General features: G+C 64.5%; 1 protein-coding gene across 28 annotated transcripts in view; it reads left to right on the forward strand.

The window, feature by feature from the left end:
* NRXN2 (neurexin 2) overlaps positions 1-20999 on the forward strand; it is a 115962-nt gene that overhangs the window by 67397 nt on the left and 27566 nt on the right. For 24 of the 28 annotated variants that reach the window (XM_066359160.1, XM_066359301.1, XM_066359253.1 and 21 more), the window contains 3 exons: positions 276-449; positions 1056-1175; positions 18637-18818. In XM_066359160.1, coding sequence (XP_066215257.1) covers positions 276-449; positions 1056-1175; positions 18637-18818 — 476 coding nt within the window. Of the gene's footprint in view, positions 1-275; positions 450-1055; positions 1176-6093; positions 7053-18636; positions 18819-20999 lie in introns of those variants that run through there. The other 4 variants (XM_066359356.1, XM_066359382.1, XM_066359365.1 and 1 more) reach the window with 3 other exon arrangements.

Genomic DNA, 20999 nt, shown 5'->3' on the forward strand with positions numbered 1-20999 from the left:
GGGCCGGAGCATGGAGCGGCTTCCTCCAGCTGCTCCCCCAGGCTCCCCCAGCCCCCACCCCGCCCCTGCAGCTGGGCTTCTCTGGGAGAGGAGCAGACAGATGGCAAAGTGGAGAAGAAAGAAGGGGGGTGGATATGCAGGAGGGTACTGCATCTCTGTAAAGAAGCGAGTCTGGGGTGGGACACTGCCCGCCAGGAGTCCCTGACCACCAGACGCGAAGTCCTGGGAGGGCGCGGGGACTGGGATGCCCGGTGTTGACCCCTCTCCCTTTGCAGGGGAGTTGTACATTGGTGGTCTGAGCAAAAACATGTTCAGCAACCTGCCCAAGCTGGTGGCCTCCCGGGACGGCTTTCAGGGCTGCCTCGCCTCCGTGGACCTCAACGGGCGCCTCCCGGACCTCCTCGCTGACGCCCTGCACCGCATCGGTCAGGTGGAGAGGGGCTGTGATGGTGAGTGGAGGGTGGGGGCGCCAGGTGTGACCCTGCGGCTGCAGGAGGGCCAGCGGTAGAGGCAGGCCAGGCCGCCAGGGGCCTTCCTTCTCAGGCCTCGCGTGAGCCTGCCCCCCAGCTCTGGAGCGGGGTACAGCAGGGTCTAGGCCAGGTCCTTGTCGCCTCCCACCTGGCCCCTTATTCCAGTTCAAGGCCAAGCCTGGCAGTCCTTGAACCCCCATTCGTCCCCCCCCCCCGGTACTTAGCCCGCTCGGCCTGGCAGAGCTGAGAGCGGGCAGAGCCGAGAGCGGGCAGAGCCGAGAGCGGGCAGAGCCGAGAGCGGGCAGAACCGAGAGCGGGCAGAGCTGAGAGCGGGCAGAACTGAGAGCGGGCAGAGCCGAGAGCGGGCAGAGCCGAGAGCTGGCAGAGCTGAGAGCGGGCAGAGCTGAGAGCGGGCAGAGCTGAGAGCGGGCAGAACCGAGAGCGGGCAGAGCCGAGAGCGGGCAGAGCCGAGAGCGGGCAGAGCTGAGAGCGGGCCTCTCCGCCTGGTCCTGAAGCTTCCGTGCCTCCTGGGCTGGGAGGGGCCTTGACTGAGCGGGGCGTGTTCCTTCCTCCTGCATCTTCCAGGCCCCAGCACCACCTGCACCGAAGAGTCTTGTGCCAACCAGGGCGTCTGCTTGCAGCAGTGGGATGGCTTCACCTGTGACTGCACCATGACTTCCTATGGAGGCCCCGTCTGCAATGACCGTGAGTGCCTGGAGGGTTGTGGGGACCAGGGGGAGGTCCTGGTCCCTTCCTAGCCTTGGGGACTGCTGGGAGGAGGGGTGGTCACGGACAGCCTGGATGCTGCTTCCCTCTCATCCCTTGTTACGGGAGTCCACGGGGCGCTGCTGGCTACTGTCCCCTGTCTCTTCTCTCACGCCTGTGCGGGACTGCCGCCGCCTGAGTTTCTGGGTGACCCGGTGATACGTGGACTCTCTTCTTCATTCTGAGCTGCTGGGACTCTGCTCCCTTCACCCGTAACCGAAGGTGCAGCGTCAGCCGCCCTCCCCTGCGATTTTGGCCATGGCTGTACATGTTGAATGTGAACTCACACGTGTACACTACTGCACAGAGCGTGGGGGTGCCGTCAGCCTGCACCCCCTTCCCTCTGGGGCCCTCAGTTATGAAGTGGAACCTGCTTCTTGCTGCCCAGAGAGGTCCACGACCCACAGCACAGGCCCAGGAGATCCCCAGGCAGGCCCATGGGTAGCTGGCCTCCCTGCCAGCAGCATGCAGTTCTCTCTTTCCCTCCCAAGAACCCCAGCCGCGGGTTGTCCCTTGGAGTCACAAGGACACTCCCTAGTGTCCTCGCCTGCTTCTTCCACTCCCTGGTTGTGTATCTGCCCGCCAACTTGCATATTGCTTGACCCCAGCCCCCTTCCAGGGCAGCCCCGGCAGCAGTTTCCTGTCCCTGGTGCTTGGTGGCCAGCTGCTGGGTCGCTGGGTCGGGCCGGTGGAGGAGGACAGCTGGGGCAGGAATGGGGGGAGGCAGCCTCCAATCTGAGGGGGCTTGGCGTTCGCCTCTGCTGGTCAGGCTGGGGCAGCCTCTGGGGAAGGGCCTCTCCCTTGGACATCACTTCAGTGGTCACTCCTGGGGTGGCCCTGCTGGGAGACCGGGGATGGGACCCCGCAGCTGCCTAGGAAAAGAGACACACGCGCGCGTGTGCATGCTCGCTCACGTGCACACACACGTGAGGACAGGGCTTCTCTATTCTATGAACATGGGAACTGAGGCCTGGAGGGTGAGTGGCTTTCTGGAGGAAGTGACTAGTAGACCTGGGCTAAGAGTGGGGTTAGTGCCTTGCCTCTGGCCACACCTCCGAGTCCTAGTACCGTGGTCATCTGGGTGGAGTCCTGAGTTTCTTATGGAATGCACTGGTTCCGGAGCGGGCTCTTGGATGGGTCATGGTTCTCCTTCTCCCTTGGAAAAATGTCCAGCCATCTCCCTTGGCACTTCCTGGGTGCTCTCAGGCAGCGCCTGCCCTTGGGTCCCTCCACGTCCCTGCCCTGTCCCCCGGGACTCTCCACATCTGACCTGCTGTGCTGTGTACGTCCCAAAGCCCCCAGACAAGGGCCAACTCAGGGGCGCTCCAGCCGGGCTGTCCAGAGTCAAGATGGGACTGGCTGGGTCCCGTCCTCGCCAGCTCATTCAGCCGAGCACACATCCGAAGACGGTGGTGACTTTGCTGCTAATAGGAACAGTCCCCACTGATGTGTTTTGGAGCTTGCAAAGCCCTCATAATTTGTTCCTCAGAGAAGGCAGTGGGACACAGATCGACCTCCCTATTTAACTGGTGGGGAAACTGAGGCCTCAGTGAGGCAGTTCCTTGCCCTGTCTACGCCAGAGCGCAGGGTGGAGCCCAGCTAGGACCTAGGTGCTCCTGATTCTCTAACTCACTTCAGCTCAGTAGGTCCCGGAGCGCTGAGGGTGCCCGTGCGGGCCCTGCTGGCTGTGGGTGCCGGGGGTCGGGATCAAGGAGCACTGCTGCTCACCTTCACACTGTGCGCCCCCTCACACTGTGCGCCCCTTCACACTGTGCGCCCCCTCACACTGTGCGCCCCCTCACACTGTGCGCCCCCTCACACTGTGCGCCCCTTCACACTGTGCGCCCCTTCACACTGTGCGCCCCCTCACACTGTGCGCCCCCTCACACTGTGCGCCCCCTCACACTGTGCGCCCCTTCACACTGTGCGCCCCTTCACACTGTGCGCCCCCTCACACTGTGCGCCCCTTCACACTGTGCGCCCCCTCACACTGTGCGCCCCCTCACACTGTGCGCCCCTTCACACTGTGCGCCCCCTCACACTGTGCGCCCCCTCACACTGTGCGCCCCTTCACACTGTGCGCCCGCGTGGCGGAACCTGCTGCACGAGGGCACAGAGACGGCTGGGGGTCTAGGGAATCGGGCTGTCTTCCCGCAGAGGTGGGGACAGACGTGGGGCCCTCTCTGGTTCCAGGCAGGTGGGAGGAAGGGAGTGTTGGGTCTGGGGAAGTATCACTGTACAGGAACACTGGTCTGCAGTCTGGCGGCAGAGCCATGGAGGTAAAGACAAGGTGGGTGCGACCTGGGAGTCCCTGAGCGCCAGCACCGGGGTGCCTCTGAGGTCTCTGCCGCTGAAGCACAGGGCAGGAATCTGGGAGTCGGGGACAGGCTAGGGCTTCCAAGCCACAGCGCCCTCTTCTCTCGGGTGGCGCCTCCTCCTGGCCCTCCGTGCGGGGCACTGTGTCGTGTTCATGCCATCTCTCTGGGGCTGCTCTTCTCGGGGCCCCACTGAAGTGCAAGGTCAAGCAGGACACCGGCTGAGGCCCGTTCAGATGTCCCCCTCCCGCGTGTGAAGGTCCTGGGGGCACCACTGGGCACCAAAGGTCCCAAAGAGAGGGAGGTGGCGGGACTGGCCAGGGTGCTGGGCCTGGTATGGAGCTGTCTGGGGTGGGGATGGGGGGGGGGAGATTGGGATGAGGAGGGGTCCAACCTGCAGAACATTTCCCCACGTTTGGCCTCAGTTTCTCCATCTGTGACCTGAGGACTGTGCGGGAATCTCTGTGTCCCTTTAAGGTTCAGGAATCTGTTCTGGGAAGGTAGGCCAGAGAGATCAAAGGGAGGGAACCCATCTCTTCCATGAGAAAGAGGAAAGCGGAAAAAGGATGCAAAAGAGAATATGAAATGGGAGAGGAAGGAGGCGAAAAGGAGGGACGCTTCCTGACATACAGCTGGGACCCCAGGGCTGCGGCCCAGGACCCCGCTGCTCCTTGGGGCCTGCTCGCTGCCCTGGCTTTCAGAGCCTCTCTGGGAGCTCCCCGGCAGTCGGTTCTTCATGGTCTCTGTGCCCGTTTCTCATCGCTCCATTTGCTCGGTTCAGCTCTGCAGCCTCTATTGATCTCGTGCACACCTCTGTCTCTCCCTTCTTTCTTACCCTCTGTCCCACCCCACCCCCCACTCCCCAGCGCCACCCTCCTCCAATTCTCTCCGCTTCCCACTCACGGATATTGATTGGCCTCTAGGCGGTTTTCCTTCCTCTCCTCTAGCTACCAGCTCCTCCCTCCTTCCCTCTGGGACCATAAATTTTCTGCCTGCTCAGAGCTGTGTCAGTCTATATTTCAGAGCCAGGGGCACAAGCATGCGATGGAGAGGGCAGGAGAATCGGGCTTGGGGCCCGATCCCCAGCTTGAGTGCAGTTTCTCCTCTCTCCTGGGGACGTGCACCCCTCAGACCCTCCTCCTGGGTTTCTCGGAGGACACCTTTCTTCAGTTCTGAAGGGCCAGAGTCAAAAGGGACCCTGGTACCTAGCCAGGGTGGGAGCTGTCCTAGGTCTGACAGCACCCCGGAGCTGGGCAGCAGGCATGGGGCTCCGGGCCATGGCTTCTGCTCTGAAACGGAATTCAGAATCGATAAGCAGGAGCCAACCCTTTCTCCCCCACATTCTCCCTCTCCTTGCTCACACCATCCCTCCTTTTTGCCCCTTCTTCACCACTTCTCCTAACTTTATGACACCGTTTCTTTGACTCCTAGGTTCTGTCTCCACCTCCCTCCCTCGTTTACCCCTTTTCTATTGCCCTTCTTAGCAGAGCATCCTCTGGGCAGAACCCAGGTGGAGGTGGGTGCGGAGGTGGCATCCAGAAGAGAAGGGAGCCCCTCTTCTCTTACCTCTCGGGCTCTGACAGGTGCTTCCCAGAGACCCCCAAATGCCTGGGGGGCAGATCCCGGTGGAGGGGCACCTTGAGGACGAAGTGACTTCCTCAGCTGGACGTAAACGACCCAGGAAGGATTTTGTCCCAAGTGGGACACTCAGTGGACAGCTGTCCTGGAAACTTTCTGTGGAGGGAGAGGTTGAGGCTGGGGGAGGAGCAGGGGGCCTGGAGAGGAAGGATTAAAGGAGACCAGCAGCGTGTGCAGAAGGCTAGGGGCACCCTTTTGGGGGAGTGGTAAGGAGGCCGTGTGTGAGATGTGTCTTACTCTGGAGCATCTTTGAGGCTCTGGGTGCAGTGTTGGTATGCATATGGGTGACCCTGTTCTTGGAGGGTGGGCTGGGGGCAGGTGTCTGTCTACTTGGCAGTTCATTGCCTGTGACCAAACATGTATGTGTGTATGTATGCCTCTGTGAGCATGTGTACACTCTCGGATGAGTGTGAGTGCATGTGCCAACCTCTATGAGCACATGTATGCATGTATGTGTCTGAGCCTGTGTGTGCATGCGCGCACACCATGCCTGTATGGGCACGTGGGTGTCTCCATCCCCAAGCCTGTCCACATCCTAGCGTACACATGTGTTCCGAGGGGTGCGTGCAGAGGTGTCGGTGGCCACATCTCTGCGCGCTGGACCAGCGAGCACTACTGGGGTTCGCCCAGGTGCGGGGGGAGAGGGGGGGGGAGGAAGAGAACCGCCTCTTTTGCTAGACTCAGTCCTGTTCAATTATTCAGCAGGGCCCCTTCTCCGGAGGGGGCCGGAGGGAAGCGCGCGCCCGGGCGCGGGGGAGGGGCGGGGAGCGCGCCTAGGAGAGGCGAGCGCCCGGCGGGCTAGCCAGGTGCCGCGCGCCGGAGCTGCCCAGCGCCGCCCGCAGACCGGGAGCCGCTCGGGTCCCTCCGCCCTGGCCCCTCCTTCTCCCGCTCCCCCCCACTCCCTCCTCGTCGCCTCCTCCCTCTCCCTTCCAGCCTCTGCCTCTGCAGCAACACTCCGCTGCCTCCATCGCTCCGCCGGAATCTCGCAGGCTCGCGCCTTTCCTCTGCTCGGCCCCGCTCCCCTTCTCTCCTCTCCCCTCCCTTCATCCCACTCCCCCCTCACCCGGATTTGCTTCCCTTCCCCCTTCTCCCGCCCCCTCCCCCGGCCGCTCCCTCCTTTCCTCGGGCCTCCGACGGCGGCAGCGGCGGCAGCCGCGCGGCCGCCCTGGTCTCCGCCGGCCTCCGGCTCCTCGCCTCCAGGCCCCTCCCGGCTCGGTTTTTCCGCAGGATTCCCCCGCCGTCCCTCGGCCGCCTGGCCCCGCGCCTCCCCTGCCTCTCCGCCCGGAACGATGCCCCCTCCCTCGGGCGCTCCCCCGGGTATCTGACGGCCCCCCGTGCCGCCGCGACCCCGCTGGGAGGCGGGGAGACCCTTAGCTGCCCGCGATGGACCCAGGCGCTCTGGACCTTGGCGTTGCCGCTCCGCGGACCCCGGATTCCCCGGCGGGATCCAGTTGATTTCGTTGGCTCCGAACCGAGGCTTGGGCTCCGGTTTTCCTTCTCTTCCGCCCTCCCCCCCTCCCGGGGCTCGGAGCCGGAGGGGGCTTCGCGGGCTGCGCAGCCCCGCGCCCCGCCCGCGGCCATGGGGCTGTGAGGCGGCCGCCCCGGGCCGAGATGCCCCCCGGGGGGAGCGGGCCGGGGGGGTGCCCGCGCCGCCCCCCCGCCCTGCCCGGGCCCCTGCCGCCGCCGCCGCCGCCTCTGCTGCCGCTCTTGCTGCCGCTGCTGCTGCTGCTCCTGGGGGCGGCCGAGGGGGCCCGGGTCTCCTCCAGCCTCAGCACCACCCACCACGTCCACCACTTCCACAGCAAGCACGGTACCGTGCCCATCGCCATCAACCGCATGCCCTTCCTCACCCGCGGCGGGCACGGTAAGTGGCGCTGCCGGTGCCGCCGGCCGGCGGGCCCCGGGCCTCCGCGGGCCGCACCCCAGCCTGCGCGCCAGGCCCAGCCCCTTGCTTTGCGGCCTGCGCCCCTCACCTCCCGTCTTCTCAGCCCCACCCTCGCCTCTCCATCGCAGCCCCTCTTCTCTATCACCTCACCTCTGCCTTCACCACTTTCACTCTGCCTCCCCTTCGCTCCTTCTCCCCATCTCTGGTTCGTTACCACCTTCGTGTTTTCTTCTCCCCCCCCCCAGCCCCTGCCTTCCATCCTCTGCCCAGCTCTCCCCTCCCCGGTCTCCCTCCCTCATCACCTCCCATCTCTGCCCCCTATTTCTCCATCCGGCTTACCTCCACCTCTGCCTCACCCTCACCTTCCTGTTGCTGCTCTAGCGTCTGTGCACCCCATTATCTTCTTATCTTTGTCCCTCCATGACCACCCTCCTGCCTGTCCCATCTGTCATCCCCACCTCTGACATGTCCATCTCTTCCTCTTTCCCTCTTCATATCTGCCTCAGTTTCACCTCCCCTTCCCTTCTTCTCCCCATTCCTGCCCTTCGGACACCTGCCAATCAGCTCACTCCCCTGTCCCATCCTCCTCTGGGCCTCACTCCCTCCATCTTCGGTGCTGCCTCCTCGCTCCACCCCACTGCCTCTGCCCTGCCCCCACTGCTGGTCCCCAGCACCTCTCACCCTTGTAGCCCTACTGCTTGGACTTGACTCCCCCAACTCCAGTCTCCCCTTCACCTCCCACGTCAGTCCCCATCACCTCCTGGGTCAGCCCCATGTCACTTTCCACTCCTGTCACCTCACCTCGGCCCCTCTTAATCTCCCATCTCTGCCTACTCTGCCTTTCCTCTCAGACTTCACCAGCTCCGTTCCTGACCTCTGTCACCTCTTGTTTCTGCCTGTCATCACCTCCCATCTCAGTCCCCTCATCACCTCATGTCTCAGACCCTTCAGATTCTCTGCATGTCACCTGTCCCATCTCTGGACCTGCCACCCCTGTCTCTGCCCTCCGTGTTCTCTGGGCCCCATCGCTGCACCCTCACACTATCCACTCGCTGTCCTCCCTTTGCCTCCTGAGTATCTTCCTGTTCACGTTTTCATTTCCACGTCAGACTTAATCCTGTCTCGCTTCAGTCCCTGCTTCACATTCCATCTCAGAGCTCCAGTCATCTCCTGTCCCGGAGACCCAGCCACCTCCCATTTTTGCTCACTGATCACCTCCCCTCTTCCCCTCTCTGCATTCCACATCACTCCCCCTCTGGACCTGCCATCACAGTCCCTAGGGCACCCCAGTCCCTCCGCTTCTGTAGCTCTCGCCTCCGGTCTCTGGACCTCTGTCACCTCCTGTATGGTACCACTCATCACCTCCACCTCAGCCCTCCGGCCGCTCCCGTCCTGATGCTTTGTGGCTTTCCACCCCGGCCTCCGTCTCGGGCCTCCACCCCGGCCTCCGTCTCGGGCCTCCGTCTCGGCCTCCGCCTTAGCCCGCCACCACTTCCCACTTCCATGTCTCCATCACCGTCCCTCCCTGTGCTCTCATCACCTCTCACACAGGCCACCACTTCCCACTTCCATGTCTCCATCACCGTCCCTCCCTGTGCTCTCATCACCTCTCACACAGGCCACCACTGCCCACTTCCATGTCTCCATCACCGTCCCTCCCTGTGCTCTCATCACCTCTCACACAGGCCACCACTGCCCACTTCCATGTCTCCATCACCGTCCCTCCCTGTGCTCTCATCACCTCTCACACAGGCCACCACTGCCCACTTCCATGTCTCCATCACCGTCCCTCCCTGTGCTCTCATCACCTCTCACACAGGCCACCACTGCCCACTTCCATGTCTCCATCACCGTCCCTCCCTGTGCTCTCATCACCTCTCACACAGGCCACCACTGCCCACTTCCATGTCTCCATCACCGTCCCTCCCTGTGCTCTCATCACCTCTCACACAGGCCACCACTGCCCACTTCCATGTCTCCATCACCGTCCCTCCCTGTGCTCTCATCACCTCTCACACAGGCCACCACTGCCCACTTCCATGTCTCCATCACCGTCCCTCCCTGTGCTCTCATCACCTCTCACACAGGCCACCACTGCCCACTTCCATGTCTCCATCACCGTCCCTCCCTGTGCTCTCATCACCTCTCACACAGGCCACCACTGCCCACTTCCATGTCTCCATCACCGTCCCTCCCTGTGCTCTCATCACCTCTCACACAGGCCACCACTGCCCACTTCCATGTCTCCATCACCGTCCCTCCCTGTGCTCTCATCACCTCTCACACAGGCCACCACTGCCCACTTCCATGTCTCCATCACCGTCCCTCCCTGTGCTCTCATCACCTCTCACACAGGCCACCACTGCCCACTTCCATGTCTCCATCACCGTCCCTCCCTGTGCTCTCATCACCTCTCACACAGGCCACCACTGCCCACTTCCATGTCTCCATCACCGTCCCTCCCTGTGCTCTCATCACCTCTTACACAGGCCTCCCCTGGGCGCTCTGACACCTGCCTGCTCCCACCTCCTTTATCTTTACTACTCCTGTCACCTCTTGTCACTGTGCCTGCGCCAGGTCGCCCTCCGTACCCTGGCTGCCTCCCCCTTCTGTCCTTCCCTCGCTTCCCATTTCTGTCCAGCCATCACCTCTCACTTCTTTACTCCATCTTTGTTCCTCCCTCCTCTTCCACGCCTGCATCCCCATCCCGCCCGTCTGGGCCCACCGTGGCGTCCCGTCTCTGCCTCCCCGTGGTTGCTGTCCATCTGTCCGTCCTCGCGTTCTGGTCGTTGTTCCTCCACATCACTTCCCATCTTCCCACCTCTTGTCTCTTCATCTTTGCTTCTCCTACTTCATCTTTATCTAATTTTTCATGCCTCTACTCTCTCTTTACCCAGTTCCCAGGCGTGTCCCCTTCCCACCCCCCTCGCCATCGCTCTTCTCTCTTCTCTAGCATCGTCTCGTCTTGTCTTGTCTAGTCTCTGTCCAGCTAGGACCTCTCCATCAGCACTTTCCTACCTCTTTCTCGTTCTTCCACTCACTCACCCCACACTTTGCTCCTCATCTTAACTCTTTCTCCCCATCTCCTTGTCATTGTCCCTCCTTGAGGCCCAGTGTTGTTCCCAGAGGGGCCCAGCTAGGACATGGTCTTTCTGGGCAATGGGGAGAGGCACAAAGGGGCGAGACAGGAGAGGGGAGCCCGGGACATCGGGAGAGCGGTGTGGGTGATGAGGAGAGCTGGTCGAAGAAGAATGGGAAGGAGAGAGGCACTGGCCCCCGGAGAGGAGCGGAGTGGAGGGAGGGCTCTGGGCGCTGGAGTCGGGATGTGAAGCCTGGGAAGGAGGGAGAGAAGTGGAGGAAAGAGCACTGGGGGCTGGCAGGGAGCCCGTGGAGTGTTGGTGCTGGGGTTGTCTCAGAGGTGGCCACCCCTTTGCTAGGCAGAGGGGGAAGAAGCCCCAGGAGGGGCAGTGACTGCCCAGTGCCACATAGGAGCCGAAGGGCACCACTGATGGGAGGAGGTGGGAGACTGGGTGGAGGAGCCCCTAAGGGTTAGGTGAGAGGAAGGAAGAGGGTCAGGGGACGGGGGTTGGGGGGGAGGCCACCCCACCTGTCGTGGCTGAACTGTACCTCTGCTCACCTGTCATGGGAGTGGCAGAAGGCCAGGCTTCTCCGGGGCCCCATGCTTGGCTGGAGGAAGAGGCCAGCTTGGAAGACCTTTCTAGGCCAGGGGAGACCTTTCCTCTCTGCCCCAGTGTCTCCTTAGCATCCCCGAGTGTGGGGGAGCCTCTCTCTCTCTGCACGTGCTTCTCTCCTTCCCTTGGGGGGGTCTCACTGCATTTCTTCTGGTACTCCTTCCCTCCTCTTCACTCGTTCCTCCACTGACCCTTCCGTCCCCCAGCCCCTCCTGTGACATGATACCCCTGCCGGATACCCACGACACCTGCACCTGGTGCTGGTTGAGCCATGATTGGGCCAGGATAGCTGGGTCCTAAAAATGGCTTGAGAGGGTGACACTCTCCTGACTCTTGACCCAAGCTTTGGTTTCCGAGTCCTTGAGGAGCTTTTCTGGCCCGGCCTTCATTTCTGGTCCCCTCTGAAGCCAGGACTGGGGGGTCAGTCCCAGCTCAGCTCTGGGTCATTAGCTCCCGGGCTTCTGGACTCATCACCCCTCCAGCTTAGAAAGGGGGCTATCATTTGTTCTGATGCTGGATGCGGGTGTGTTAACCTGGGTTTCTAATTGGATGTTTTATGGCCAAGAGTGGGCTGATGACTTGAAGGGATATTGTTCTGGGGTTCTAGATCAAGAGACAGCTGGACCCAGGGGTTGGATCTGTGGAGATCCCCCTGGGTTGGGAGGGTCCACGTACAAGAGCTGGGCTGTGGGCACCGAGCATGTGGCTTTCTGAGATTGTGTAGGACTTTTTACCCTCTCGTGATTCTTTACCTACCAGAAGGTTTCTGTCATGGCTTACGCTGCAGGAAGGTGGGAAGGTGCAGGGTCTGCACGTGCAGTTTTGACCATAGGAGCATCCCCGCACGGGGTGTTTGCATGAGACGATTATGTTGTTTGGGTCTTGGTTAGCTAACCCTTGCTAATGGTTGGTTGGTTGTTGTTTTTTTTTCTAGAATGCAGGTGTGTGGGAACTCTATGGAAGATTCTTGATCATTTAGTGTTTTACTGGGTCACTGAATTTTTGGGCCTAGGAGGCATTGAGGGGATTATGTTGGGTGTGGGCAGAAGGTGCCAGCCTTGGGCCTTTGGGTGGTGGATCAGAGTGGTCTCGTCTTGGGCTTCAGGGACGTGCGATGTCCCTGAAAAGTTAAGCACAACAGAACTCACTAGTGGTGTTCTGGGGAGATAAAATACAGTGGGTCTGGACCAACCGAGGACACCATTTGGGTCTTGACTTGGGCCCCTCTCTACTCTGCAGCCTTTCCAGAACCTTTCAGAAGTTCTAGATGTGGTGTGACATTCTGGACTCCACAGCTCTGTGCTTTCCCCTGGGAGTGGCTAGGGCAGAGGGTTGCTTTGTGGGGTGTGAAGCAAGAGGCCCAGGAAGCGCAGGAGGGTCCAACCCAGGGGGGACGTGGCAGAACCCTGCCCCTCCTCCCTCCCCTGCCCCTCCTCCCTCCCCTGCCCGTCCTCCCTCCCCTGCCCCTCCTTCCTCCCCTGCCCCTCCTCCCTCCCCTGCCCCTCCTCCCTCCCCTGCCCGTCCTCCCTCCCCTGCCCCTCCTTCCTCCCCTGTCCGTCCTCCCTCCCCTGCCCCTCCTCCCTCCCCTGCCCGTCCTCCCTCCCCTGCCCCTCCTCCCTCCCCTGCCCGTCCTCCCTCCCCTGCCCCTCCTTCCTCCCCTGCCCGTCCTCCCTCCCCTGCCCCTCCTTCCTCCCCTGCCCCTCCTCCCTCCCCTGCCCCTCCTCCCTCCCCTGCCCGTCCTCCCTCCCCTGCCCCTCCTCCCTCCCCTGCCCGTCCTCCCTCCCCTGCCCCTCCTCCCTCCCCTGCCCCTCCTCCCTCCCCTGCCCCTCCTCCCTCCCCTGCCCCTCCTCCCTCCCCTGCCCGTCCTCCCTCCCCTGCCCCTCCTTCCTCCCCTGCCCGTCCTCCCTCCCCTGCCCCTCCTCCCTCCCCTGCCCCTCCTCCCTCCCCTGCCCTCTGCACCCTTTGGTGGGAGCACGGGCTGGGGAGAGAAATGTCTCCCCAGGGTAATTAGTGCTGCCCCAGTCCAACAAACCATTCATCCTTCACCTCCTCAGCCCCAGAAGTGTCTCTGCCCGATTCCCCTCCAGTGTAATAAACGCCAAAGGCGTTTACAGATTCCCGCCCCTCCGGTGCAGTAAACTGGCCGCAGTGTGAGAACAGCTGGGTAATAAATCCCAGGGGTGGGGGGGGGCCTGGCTTAGCAGGGGCGGGCAGCCCAGGTGCCCTCGGCCTCGGGGGCGAGGCCTTGTGCGCCCTCCTGTCCTGCGCCTGCCAGCCCCTGCGCTCGCCGCCTGCCACGGCCCGTCTCTGTGTGCTTGCCGCCATGTTTCCCGGCTGCCTCGCGTCTCCTGTGGGGGCTCAGCCTCTCCACGCTGGGTCTTTGTGTTGGTGTGGAGCCTGTGGGCGTGTCTCTGGGGACGCAGGCTGTGGGGCCTGGGGCTCGGGGTGTGAACGCTGCCTCGGATCCCTGGGCCTCGCTGCCCAGCGGGACCTGTGGCTGCCTGCACCTCCGGCCTTCTCTGGGCTCAGGGAGAGCTCCCCCAGGGTAGTGTGCAGTCTGGGTTGCTGGGAGGGCAAGTGAAGAGCGAGGGCCTTCTTTCCCCTCGACCTGGGAGATTTGGGAGCAGGCCCCAGGTAGATGGCATTTCTCTTGCTGTTCTGAGGGACCAAGAAACCCAATAAGCCATTCCTTCGTCTCAGTGGGTGAAGTGTTGGAGCCAGGGGGGTGAACAGGAGGCAGGGAGGGGTGTGTGTGAGGAGGTCAACATCTTAGCTGCCCTGGCCCTCCCCGCCCCCCAAATCTGGCCGAGCAGTTTGTGAGTGAGTGGAGGGAGAAGGGAGGACCCTGGGTATTGTGGTTGCCATGGAAACAGCCGATTTTTCAGAGTGCTGCATTGGGAGTGGAGAGACTATTACTGGCTCAGGCCTACCCTGTTCCCGGCCTTCAGGCCCTGCCCTTTCCCAGTGGGTGGCCCACCCTGAGTGTGGGTGCAGCTCCCTGAGTACTGCCCCCACCCAACTCGCCACCCTAACCTTGGGGTTCCGTCCTGAGGAGTGACCCCTCAGCCCTGGGCCTTCAGGGCCCTCAGGTAGGCAGGACACCTGGGTCTGGAGCGGGCAGAGCCAAGCTCCCTGTGCGGGCCGGAGGTGCTGTCCTGGTCACGTGCTGAGGGAGGTGGCAGTGTTTAGACATCAGGGTGGTTCTCTGACCCCTGTGCTGGCTCTGGGGGACCATCTGTCCTCTCTGGCCCTGCCTAGGGCGATGGAGGGCACTGATGACAGTGCCTGGGGAGCAGCGGTTGCTCCCCTCCACCCAGCCCCCTGCTGGCCTCCTGCCTCTCTGGGACCCAGGCGACACCTTCTCCTGAGCTCCTCCCTGGGCCTGCAGACGGTGCCTCCCTCCAAGGCTCCCAGGAGTCCACTCTTTCTGGGGAGCCTGGGAACTTCCTGGGCTAGAGTGCCCTGACCCTGAACTTAACCGTCTGAACTACAGTGGGGCTCCTGAGTCCCGGAGGGGGAGACCCTGAGGTGCTTGAGGGGCCCTGCCTCAGTGTCACTGGCTGGGCTACCACCCTGGCAGAGCAGGCTTGTTACTTGGAAGTGCTCAGGCCCTCCCCAACCCCAGCGTCTGCCCCTGCCCCTAACCCCTGCCCCAGTCCCAGCCCCTACCCCAGCCCCTGCCCCCTGCCCCAGCCCCTGCCCCCTGCCCCAGCCCCAGCCCCTGCCCCAGCCCCTGCCCCCTGCCCCTGCCCCAGCCCCAGCCCCTGCCCCAGCCCCTGCCCCAGCCCCTGCCCCCTGCCCCTGCCCCAGCCCCAGCCCCTGCCCCAGCCCCAGCCCCTGCCCCAGCCCCTGCCCCCTGCCCCAGCCCCAGTCCCTGCCCCAGCCCCTGCCCCCAGCCCCTGCCCCTGCCCCTGCCCCCTGCCCCAGCCCCAGTCCCTGCCCCCTGCCCCAGCCCCAGTCCCTGCCCCAGCCCCTGCCCCCAGCCCCTGCCCCAGCCCCTGCCCCCAGCCCCTGCCCCAGCCCCTGCCCCCTGCCCCAGCCCCAGTCCCTGCCCCAGCCCCTGCCCCCAGCCCCTGCCCCCTGCCCCAGCCCCAGTCCCTGCCCCAGCCCCTGCCCCCAGCCCCAGCCCCTGCCCCTGCCCTAACCCTGCCCCGTCCCTGTCCCCTGCCCCTGCCCCTGTCCCTGTCCCCTGCCCCTGCCCCAGTCCCTGTCCCCTGCCCCTGCCCCTGTCCCTGTCCCCTGCCCCTGCCCCTGTTCCTGTCCCCTGCCCCTGCCCCAGTCCCTGCCCCTGCCCCTGCCCCTGTCTCTGTCCCTACCCCTGCCCCTGCCCCTGCCCCAGCCCCAGTCCCTGCCCCAGTCCCAGCCCCAGTCCCAGTCCCAGCCCCAGTCCCAGCCCCAGTCCCAGCCCCAGCCCCTGCCCCTGCCCCAGTCCCAGCCCCAGTCCCTGCCCCAGCCCCTGCCCCAGTCCCAGCCCCAGTCCCTGCCCCTGCCCCTGCCCCAGTCCCAGCCCCAGTCCCAGTCCCAGCCCCAGCCCCAGTCCCAGCACCAGTCCCAGCCCCTGCCCCAGTCCCTGCCCCAGCCCCTGCCCCAGTCCCTGCCCCTGCCCCTGCCCCAGTCCCAGCCCCAGCCCTGCCCCTGCCCCTGCCCTGCCCCTGCCCCTGCCCCAGTCCCTGCCCCAGTCCCAGCCCCAGTCCCTGCCCCAGTCCCAGCCCCAGTCCCAGCCCCAGCCCCTGCCCCAGCCCCAGCCCCAGTCCCAGTCCCAGTCCCAGCCCCTGCCCCAGTCCCAGCCCCAGTCCCAGCCCCAGCCCCAGCCCCAGTCCCAGTCCCAGTCCCAGCCCCAGCCCCAGCCCCAGTCCCTGCCCCAGCCCCAGCCCCAGTCCCAGTCCCAGTCCCAGCCCCAGCCCCAGCCCCAGTCCCTGCCCCAGTCCCAGCCCCAGTCCCAGTCCCAGTCCCAGCCCCAGTCCCAGCCCCAGCCCCAGCCCCAGTCCCTGCCCCAGTCCCAGCCCCAGCCCCTGCCCCAGCCCCAGCCCCAGTCCCAGTCCCAGTCCCAGCCCCAGTCCCAGCCCCAGTCCCAGCCCCAGTCCCAGTCCCAGTCCCAGCCCCAGCCCCAGTCCCTGCCCCAGTCCCTGCCCCAGTCCCAGCCCCAGCCCCTGCCCCAGCCCCAGCCCCAGTCCCAGCCCCAGCCCCTGCCCCAGCCCCAGCCCCAGTCCCAGCCCCAGTCCCTGCCCCAGTCCCAGCCCCAGCCCCTGCCCCAGCCCCAGCCCCAGTCCCAGCCCCAGTCCCTGCCCCAGTCCCAGCCCCAGCCCCTGCCCCAGTCCCAGCCCCAGTCCCAGTCCCAGTCCCAGCCCCAGTCCCAGCCCCAGTCCCTGCCCCAGTCCCAGTCCCAGCCCCTGCCCCAGTCCCAGCCCCAGTCCCAGTCCCAGTCCCAGCCCCAGTCCCTGCCCCAGTCCCAGTCCCAGTCCCAGTCCCAGCCCCAGTCCCAGCCCCAGTCCCAGTCCCAGTCCCAGTCCCAGTCCCAGCCCCAGCCCCTGCCCCAGCCCCAGCCCCAGTCCCAGCCCCAGTCCCTGCCCCAGTCCCAGTCCCAGTCCCAGTCCCAGTCCCAGTCCTAGTCCCAGCCCCAGTCCCAGCCCCAGTCCCAGTCCCAGTCCCAGTCCCAGTCCCAGCCCCAGTCCCAGTCCCTGCCCCAGTCCCAGCCCCAGTCCCAGCCCCAGTCCCAGCCCCAGTCCCAGTCCCAGTCCCAGTCCCAGTCCCAGTCCTAGTCCCAGCCCCAGTCCCAGCCCCAGTCCCAGTCCCAGTCCCAGTCCCAGTCCCAGCCCCAGTCCCAGTCCCTGCCCCAGTCCCAGCCCCAGTCCCAGCCCCTGCCCCAGCCCCAGCCCCAGTCCCAGTCCCAGCCCCAGTCCCAGCCCCAGTCCCAGTCCCAGCCCCAGTCCCTGCCCCAGTCCCAGCCCCTGCCCCAGCCCCAGCCCCAGCCCCAGCCCCAGTCCCAGTCCCAGCCCCAGTCCCAGCCCCAGTCCCAGTCCCAGCCCCAGTCCCAGTCCCTGCCCCAGCCCCAGCCCCTGCCCCAGCCCCAGCCCCAGTCCCAGTCCCAGCCCCAGTCCCAGTCCCAGTCCCAGCCCCAGCCCCTGCCCCAGCCCCAGTCCCAGTCCCTGCCCCAGTCCCAGCCCCAGTCCCAGTCCCAGCCCCAGTCCCAGTCCCAGTCCCAGTCCCAGTCCCAGTCCCAGCCCCAGTCCCAGCCCCAGTCCCAGTCCCAGCCCCAGTCCCAGCCCCTGCCCCAGCCCCAGCCCCAGTCCCAGCCCCTGCCCCTGCCCCTGTCTCTGTCCCTACCCCTGCCCCTGCCCCTGACCCCTGCCCCTTCCCTTGACTCCTGTCCCTGACCCCTGTCCCCGGCCCCTGACCCCTGCCCCTTCCCCTGACCCCAGCCCCTGCCCCTGCCCCTTCCCCTGCCCCTGCCCCTGCCCCTTCCCCTGACCCCAGTCCCTGACTCCTGTCCCCAGTCCCTGACTCCTGTCCCCAGTCCCTGACTCCTGTCCTCTGCCCCTTCCCCTGACCCCTGCCCCGTGCCCCCAGGTGCTCTAGCTCCCCGGAGCTCCCCCACCTCCGGGCCTCACTTCTCTCCCAGCCCCACCAGGCTTCTTCCCTCTGGGCCCGGTCAGACTCTCCTTCCTCCCTGGATAAATCTTCCTTGAACCCCTCTCCCCTCAAGAAGTGCTTGGAGAGGAGTCGTTAGTGGCTAATTATTTAATTAAGCATTTTATGAATCTCATCTGCTCCATTTATGTTCTAAAGAATGCAAGATTGTTCTCTTCCCTTCTCTGAAGGCCCCAGAGTACTAGTCCTGTAGGCCTCACAGACAAGGATCCCTTCCCGGAAACGGGGAGACCAGCCCCCCACCCGCACCTGCCGTCAGTCTGCCCCCACCCTCTACCCCCAGGGAACCCAGTCAGCCGCAGGAGGGAACATGGAGACTAATGGGGTTTATTTTGGGGCTGAGATCGTTAGGGACCTCACACCCACCCCCGGTAGCCGGATGGAGAAGAGGAGACAGAGGGGGAGAGAGGGTGGGGTGGGGGAGGGCAGGGAGAGGGAGCCTTCCTCTCTGCTCCCACTCTCCCACTTTCCCTCACCTACACCCCTCTCTGTCCCTCTCCGTCCATCTGTCTCTCTGCCTCCTTCTTTCTCTGGCTGTTAGTCGCAATGCCCCCCAACCCCTCATGCCTGTCTCTTCTTTTCTGGGCAGGGCTCCAGGAGCCCCCTGTTTTGGGACCCAGGCAGCCCCCTAGTTGCGAGTGGAAGCAGTGAGTCCTGGGAAAATGGACCAGGATTTCCAAGGGCCTGGGAGGGATGGGAGGCAGGTGTTGGAGGGGTGCCAACCTGTGGGCTGTGAGTCAGAGCTGAGCACAGCCCTGCCCCTCCTCCTGCCATCGCCCGGGGCGCCTCTTGCCTCGGTGCCTGCTCAGCGCAGGCCCCCAGGAGCACACACCTTGAGCACTGGCCTCTGCAGCCCTGGGAGCTGGTCCAGCTCAGGCCCCTTGGACTCGACCTGCACCAGGAGTCCTCTCGGTCTTCCTGCAGCCTCTCTCTGGGCTCTCTCTGTGTCACACTCTCTCTGTTACCTCTCTGTTTGCTGTAATTAAAGCCAGGATTGTTGATGAGGCAGCTACATCTGTCTGTGCGCGTGCACAGCCTCTCACCCGGGCACCCTCCTGCCAGCTGCTCCCCGGGACTGCAGGGCCTGCGGGCTGCTGTGGGCGTCCCGGCTGAGGCGCTGTACCCTAGCCCTGGGGTCCTAGTGCTCTGGTCACGGCCCCAAGAACCTGCTGATCTTAGCCTCCTGATGTCATACCTCCCTCTCCCTTTCCTTCTCTCTGCAGCCGGGACCACGTATATCTTTGGGAAGGGGGGAGCGCTCATCACCTACACGTGGCCCCCCAATGACCGGCCGAGCACGAGGATGGACCGGCTGGCCGTGGGCTTCAGCACGCACCAGCGGAGCGCCGTGCTGGTGCGGGTGGACAGCGCCTCGGGCCTCGGAGACTACCTGCAGCTGCACATCGTAAGGAACTGGGCTCCGGTCTCCGGCCCCTCGGCCTTCCTGCCCCCAAGCCCATCAGCCCTCCCATGGCCGTGGGATCCGTCCCTCAGATCTGCTCCTCGTGTGAACACCCGGAACCTCTGTCCCCTCGGTCCCGGGTTTCCTCTCAGTGCTCCTGTTTCTGAGACCCGTTCCCTTCCTGGTCATTCCTGAGACGCCCACAGTCCCTCTGCTGGTTTGAAGTCCCTGTTCCCCACTCCTTGAGACCATCGATGTCTTCTGACTTTTCGGAATGCCGTCCAGGGCCTCCTTGAGTCTTCCAGGCTGTTCTTCAGCCTTTGGAAATGTCCCCACGTTAGTGACAGCGCTGGGCTGCTGCCTGCTCAGTCCTGGACTGCCCGGGGCAGCCCGCTGTGCCTTGCACCTGTTCCTGCGGCCCTCCCTCCCCCTCCCTGTCCCAGGGCAGCCCACCCTCGCTGCTTCACCTGGCTTTCAAACACCGCCCCTGCTCTGCCCTGCCCTTGACCTCTGCGTCTCTGACCTCTGCCCTCCCAGTGGCCCTCTGAGCCTGCCACCCCTCAGCCAGCCTCTCTGTCCGAGCTCGCTCATTTCTGACCTCTAGGCCCAGCCCCTCACCCTACCTTGACCTTAGTTCCCACCCAGCTCTGCCTTTCTCTGCCAGCCCCTCCCTGCCTGCTTCCTTCCTGGACCCTTCTCCCTTCCCAGCGCCTCCCTCGGGGCTCCTACGTCTCCACAGCTCGTCTCCTTGCGGTTCCCGTGGGAATCTGGTCTTCAGGCAGCCCCCTCTTCTCTCCACGCTTTCCCCACCTCTGCCTCTGGCCTTGCTCCATGTCATTTCTGCTCTCAGCCTCTCCCTGTCCCTTGTCCATGCTTTAACCCCTGGCACTCTGACCTCAATCTCTACTTCCACCTGCACAGCGCTTTCCGGCGCCCTCCGTTCCCTGCCTGCCTCCCGCATGGCGACCCTGGTCACGACCACCCTGGCCAGGACCCCCGAGCTGGGCAGGTTAAGTCGGCTGTGTGCTGGGAAAGTTTGGGTGGGAGTTGGGAGTCCCTGGGCTTTAAGAGGGATGAGGAAGCCAGGGTGTGTGTGTGTGTGTGTGTGTGTGTGTGAAAGAGAGAGAGAGAGAGAGAGAGAGAGAGAGATTTTTTTCGGCTCTGCCCGCCATCTGATTGGGGCTGTAGCTCCTGGACCTTTCTTACCCAACAGTGTTTTAGGTCCCATGGCTGCACACCCTTCCCCTTAGCGCCAGGGCGCACAGGAGGGACATGGAAGGAGAGGTCCCATGGGCAGAGCGGAGCCCGAGCGGGAGTGGTGCTGGGGGGCGCTGAGTGGGGAGCACAGGCAGGGAGCGTGGAGGGAGGGGTGCAGAGTGGAGAGTAGGAGGGGAGGGGGCCGGGAGTTCCTGTTCCCCGAGAGGGAGGCGGACAGACAGCGTCTCGGCCTGAGTGTGCGAGGCACTGTGTGGGTGACCGTGGGGGCCGGTGACTGTGTCAGGAGTGACGGTGTGAACGTGGGGATGACGAGAGAGGCTGCGTCTGCGGCCTCCGGTTGGGTGTGTGGCTCTGTGTTCGCGTTTCCTGGTGGAGGGGTGTTTGCTGTCGTCTCAGTCTCCTGACCGTGCGTGGCCGGGACCCTTTCTGTGGCCGAGGGCTGCTGTTCTCGCCCCGCAGTCGTGAGCAGCAATGCGTGGCTCTGGGGCCGGGGGCCCGGACCGGAGTGCCCGCTCTGCCGTTGCCTGCTCTGTCCTTGTGCAGTGACTTCCCCTCTCTGAGCCCAGTCTGCTCCTCTGTGCAGCGGCGTGGCAGGGGGACGGAGGGTGCCGGGAGGTTTCAGTGAGAGCGTGTCTATACAGCACTGAGGACATGGCCCAGCCCTGAGGAGGCACTTGGAGTTGGCTAACATCCCTGTGTTAGCTGATGTCATCTGTGGTTGTCCCCCTGGATGGATTCTGTGTCTGCCTCTCTGACAACTTCTGTGTGTCTCTGTGCCTGTGGGTCTAGAGCACAGGCTCCCCCTAGTGCTAAGAAGAAAGGGCCGGGAATCGGGGTGCAGGAGGAGAGCTCTTCCCCCGCCCGTCCCAGCAGTTGCCCATAGGCCTGGCCTGGTGCAGGGTTAGGAGGAGCAGGGCCTGGTGCCTAGTGCTGCAGGGGGAGGGGGGAGGGGGTGCCTGGCCCTCA

The sequence above is a fragment of the Saccopteryx leptura genome, chromosome 1 (genome assembly GCF_036850995.1).
Source record: "Saccopteryx leptura isolate mSacLep1 chromosome 1, mSacLep1_pri_phased_curated, whole genome shotgun sequence".
NCBI lineage: Eukaryota > Metazoa > Chordata > Mammalia > Chiroptera > Emballonuridae > Saccopteryx > Saccopteryx leptura.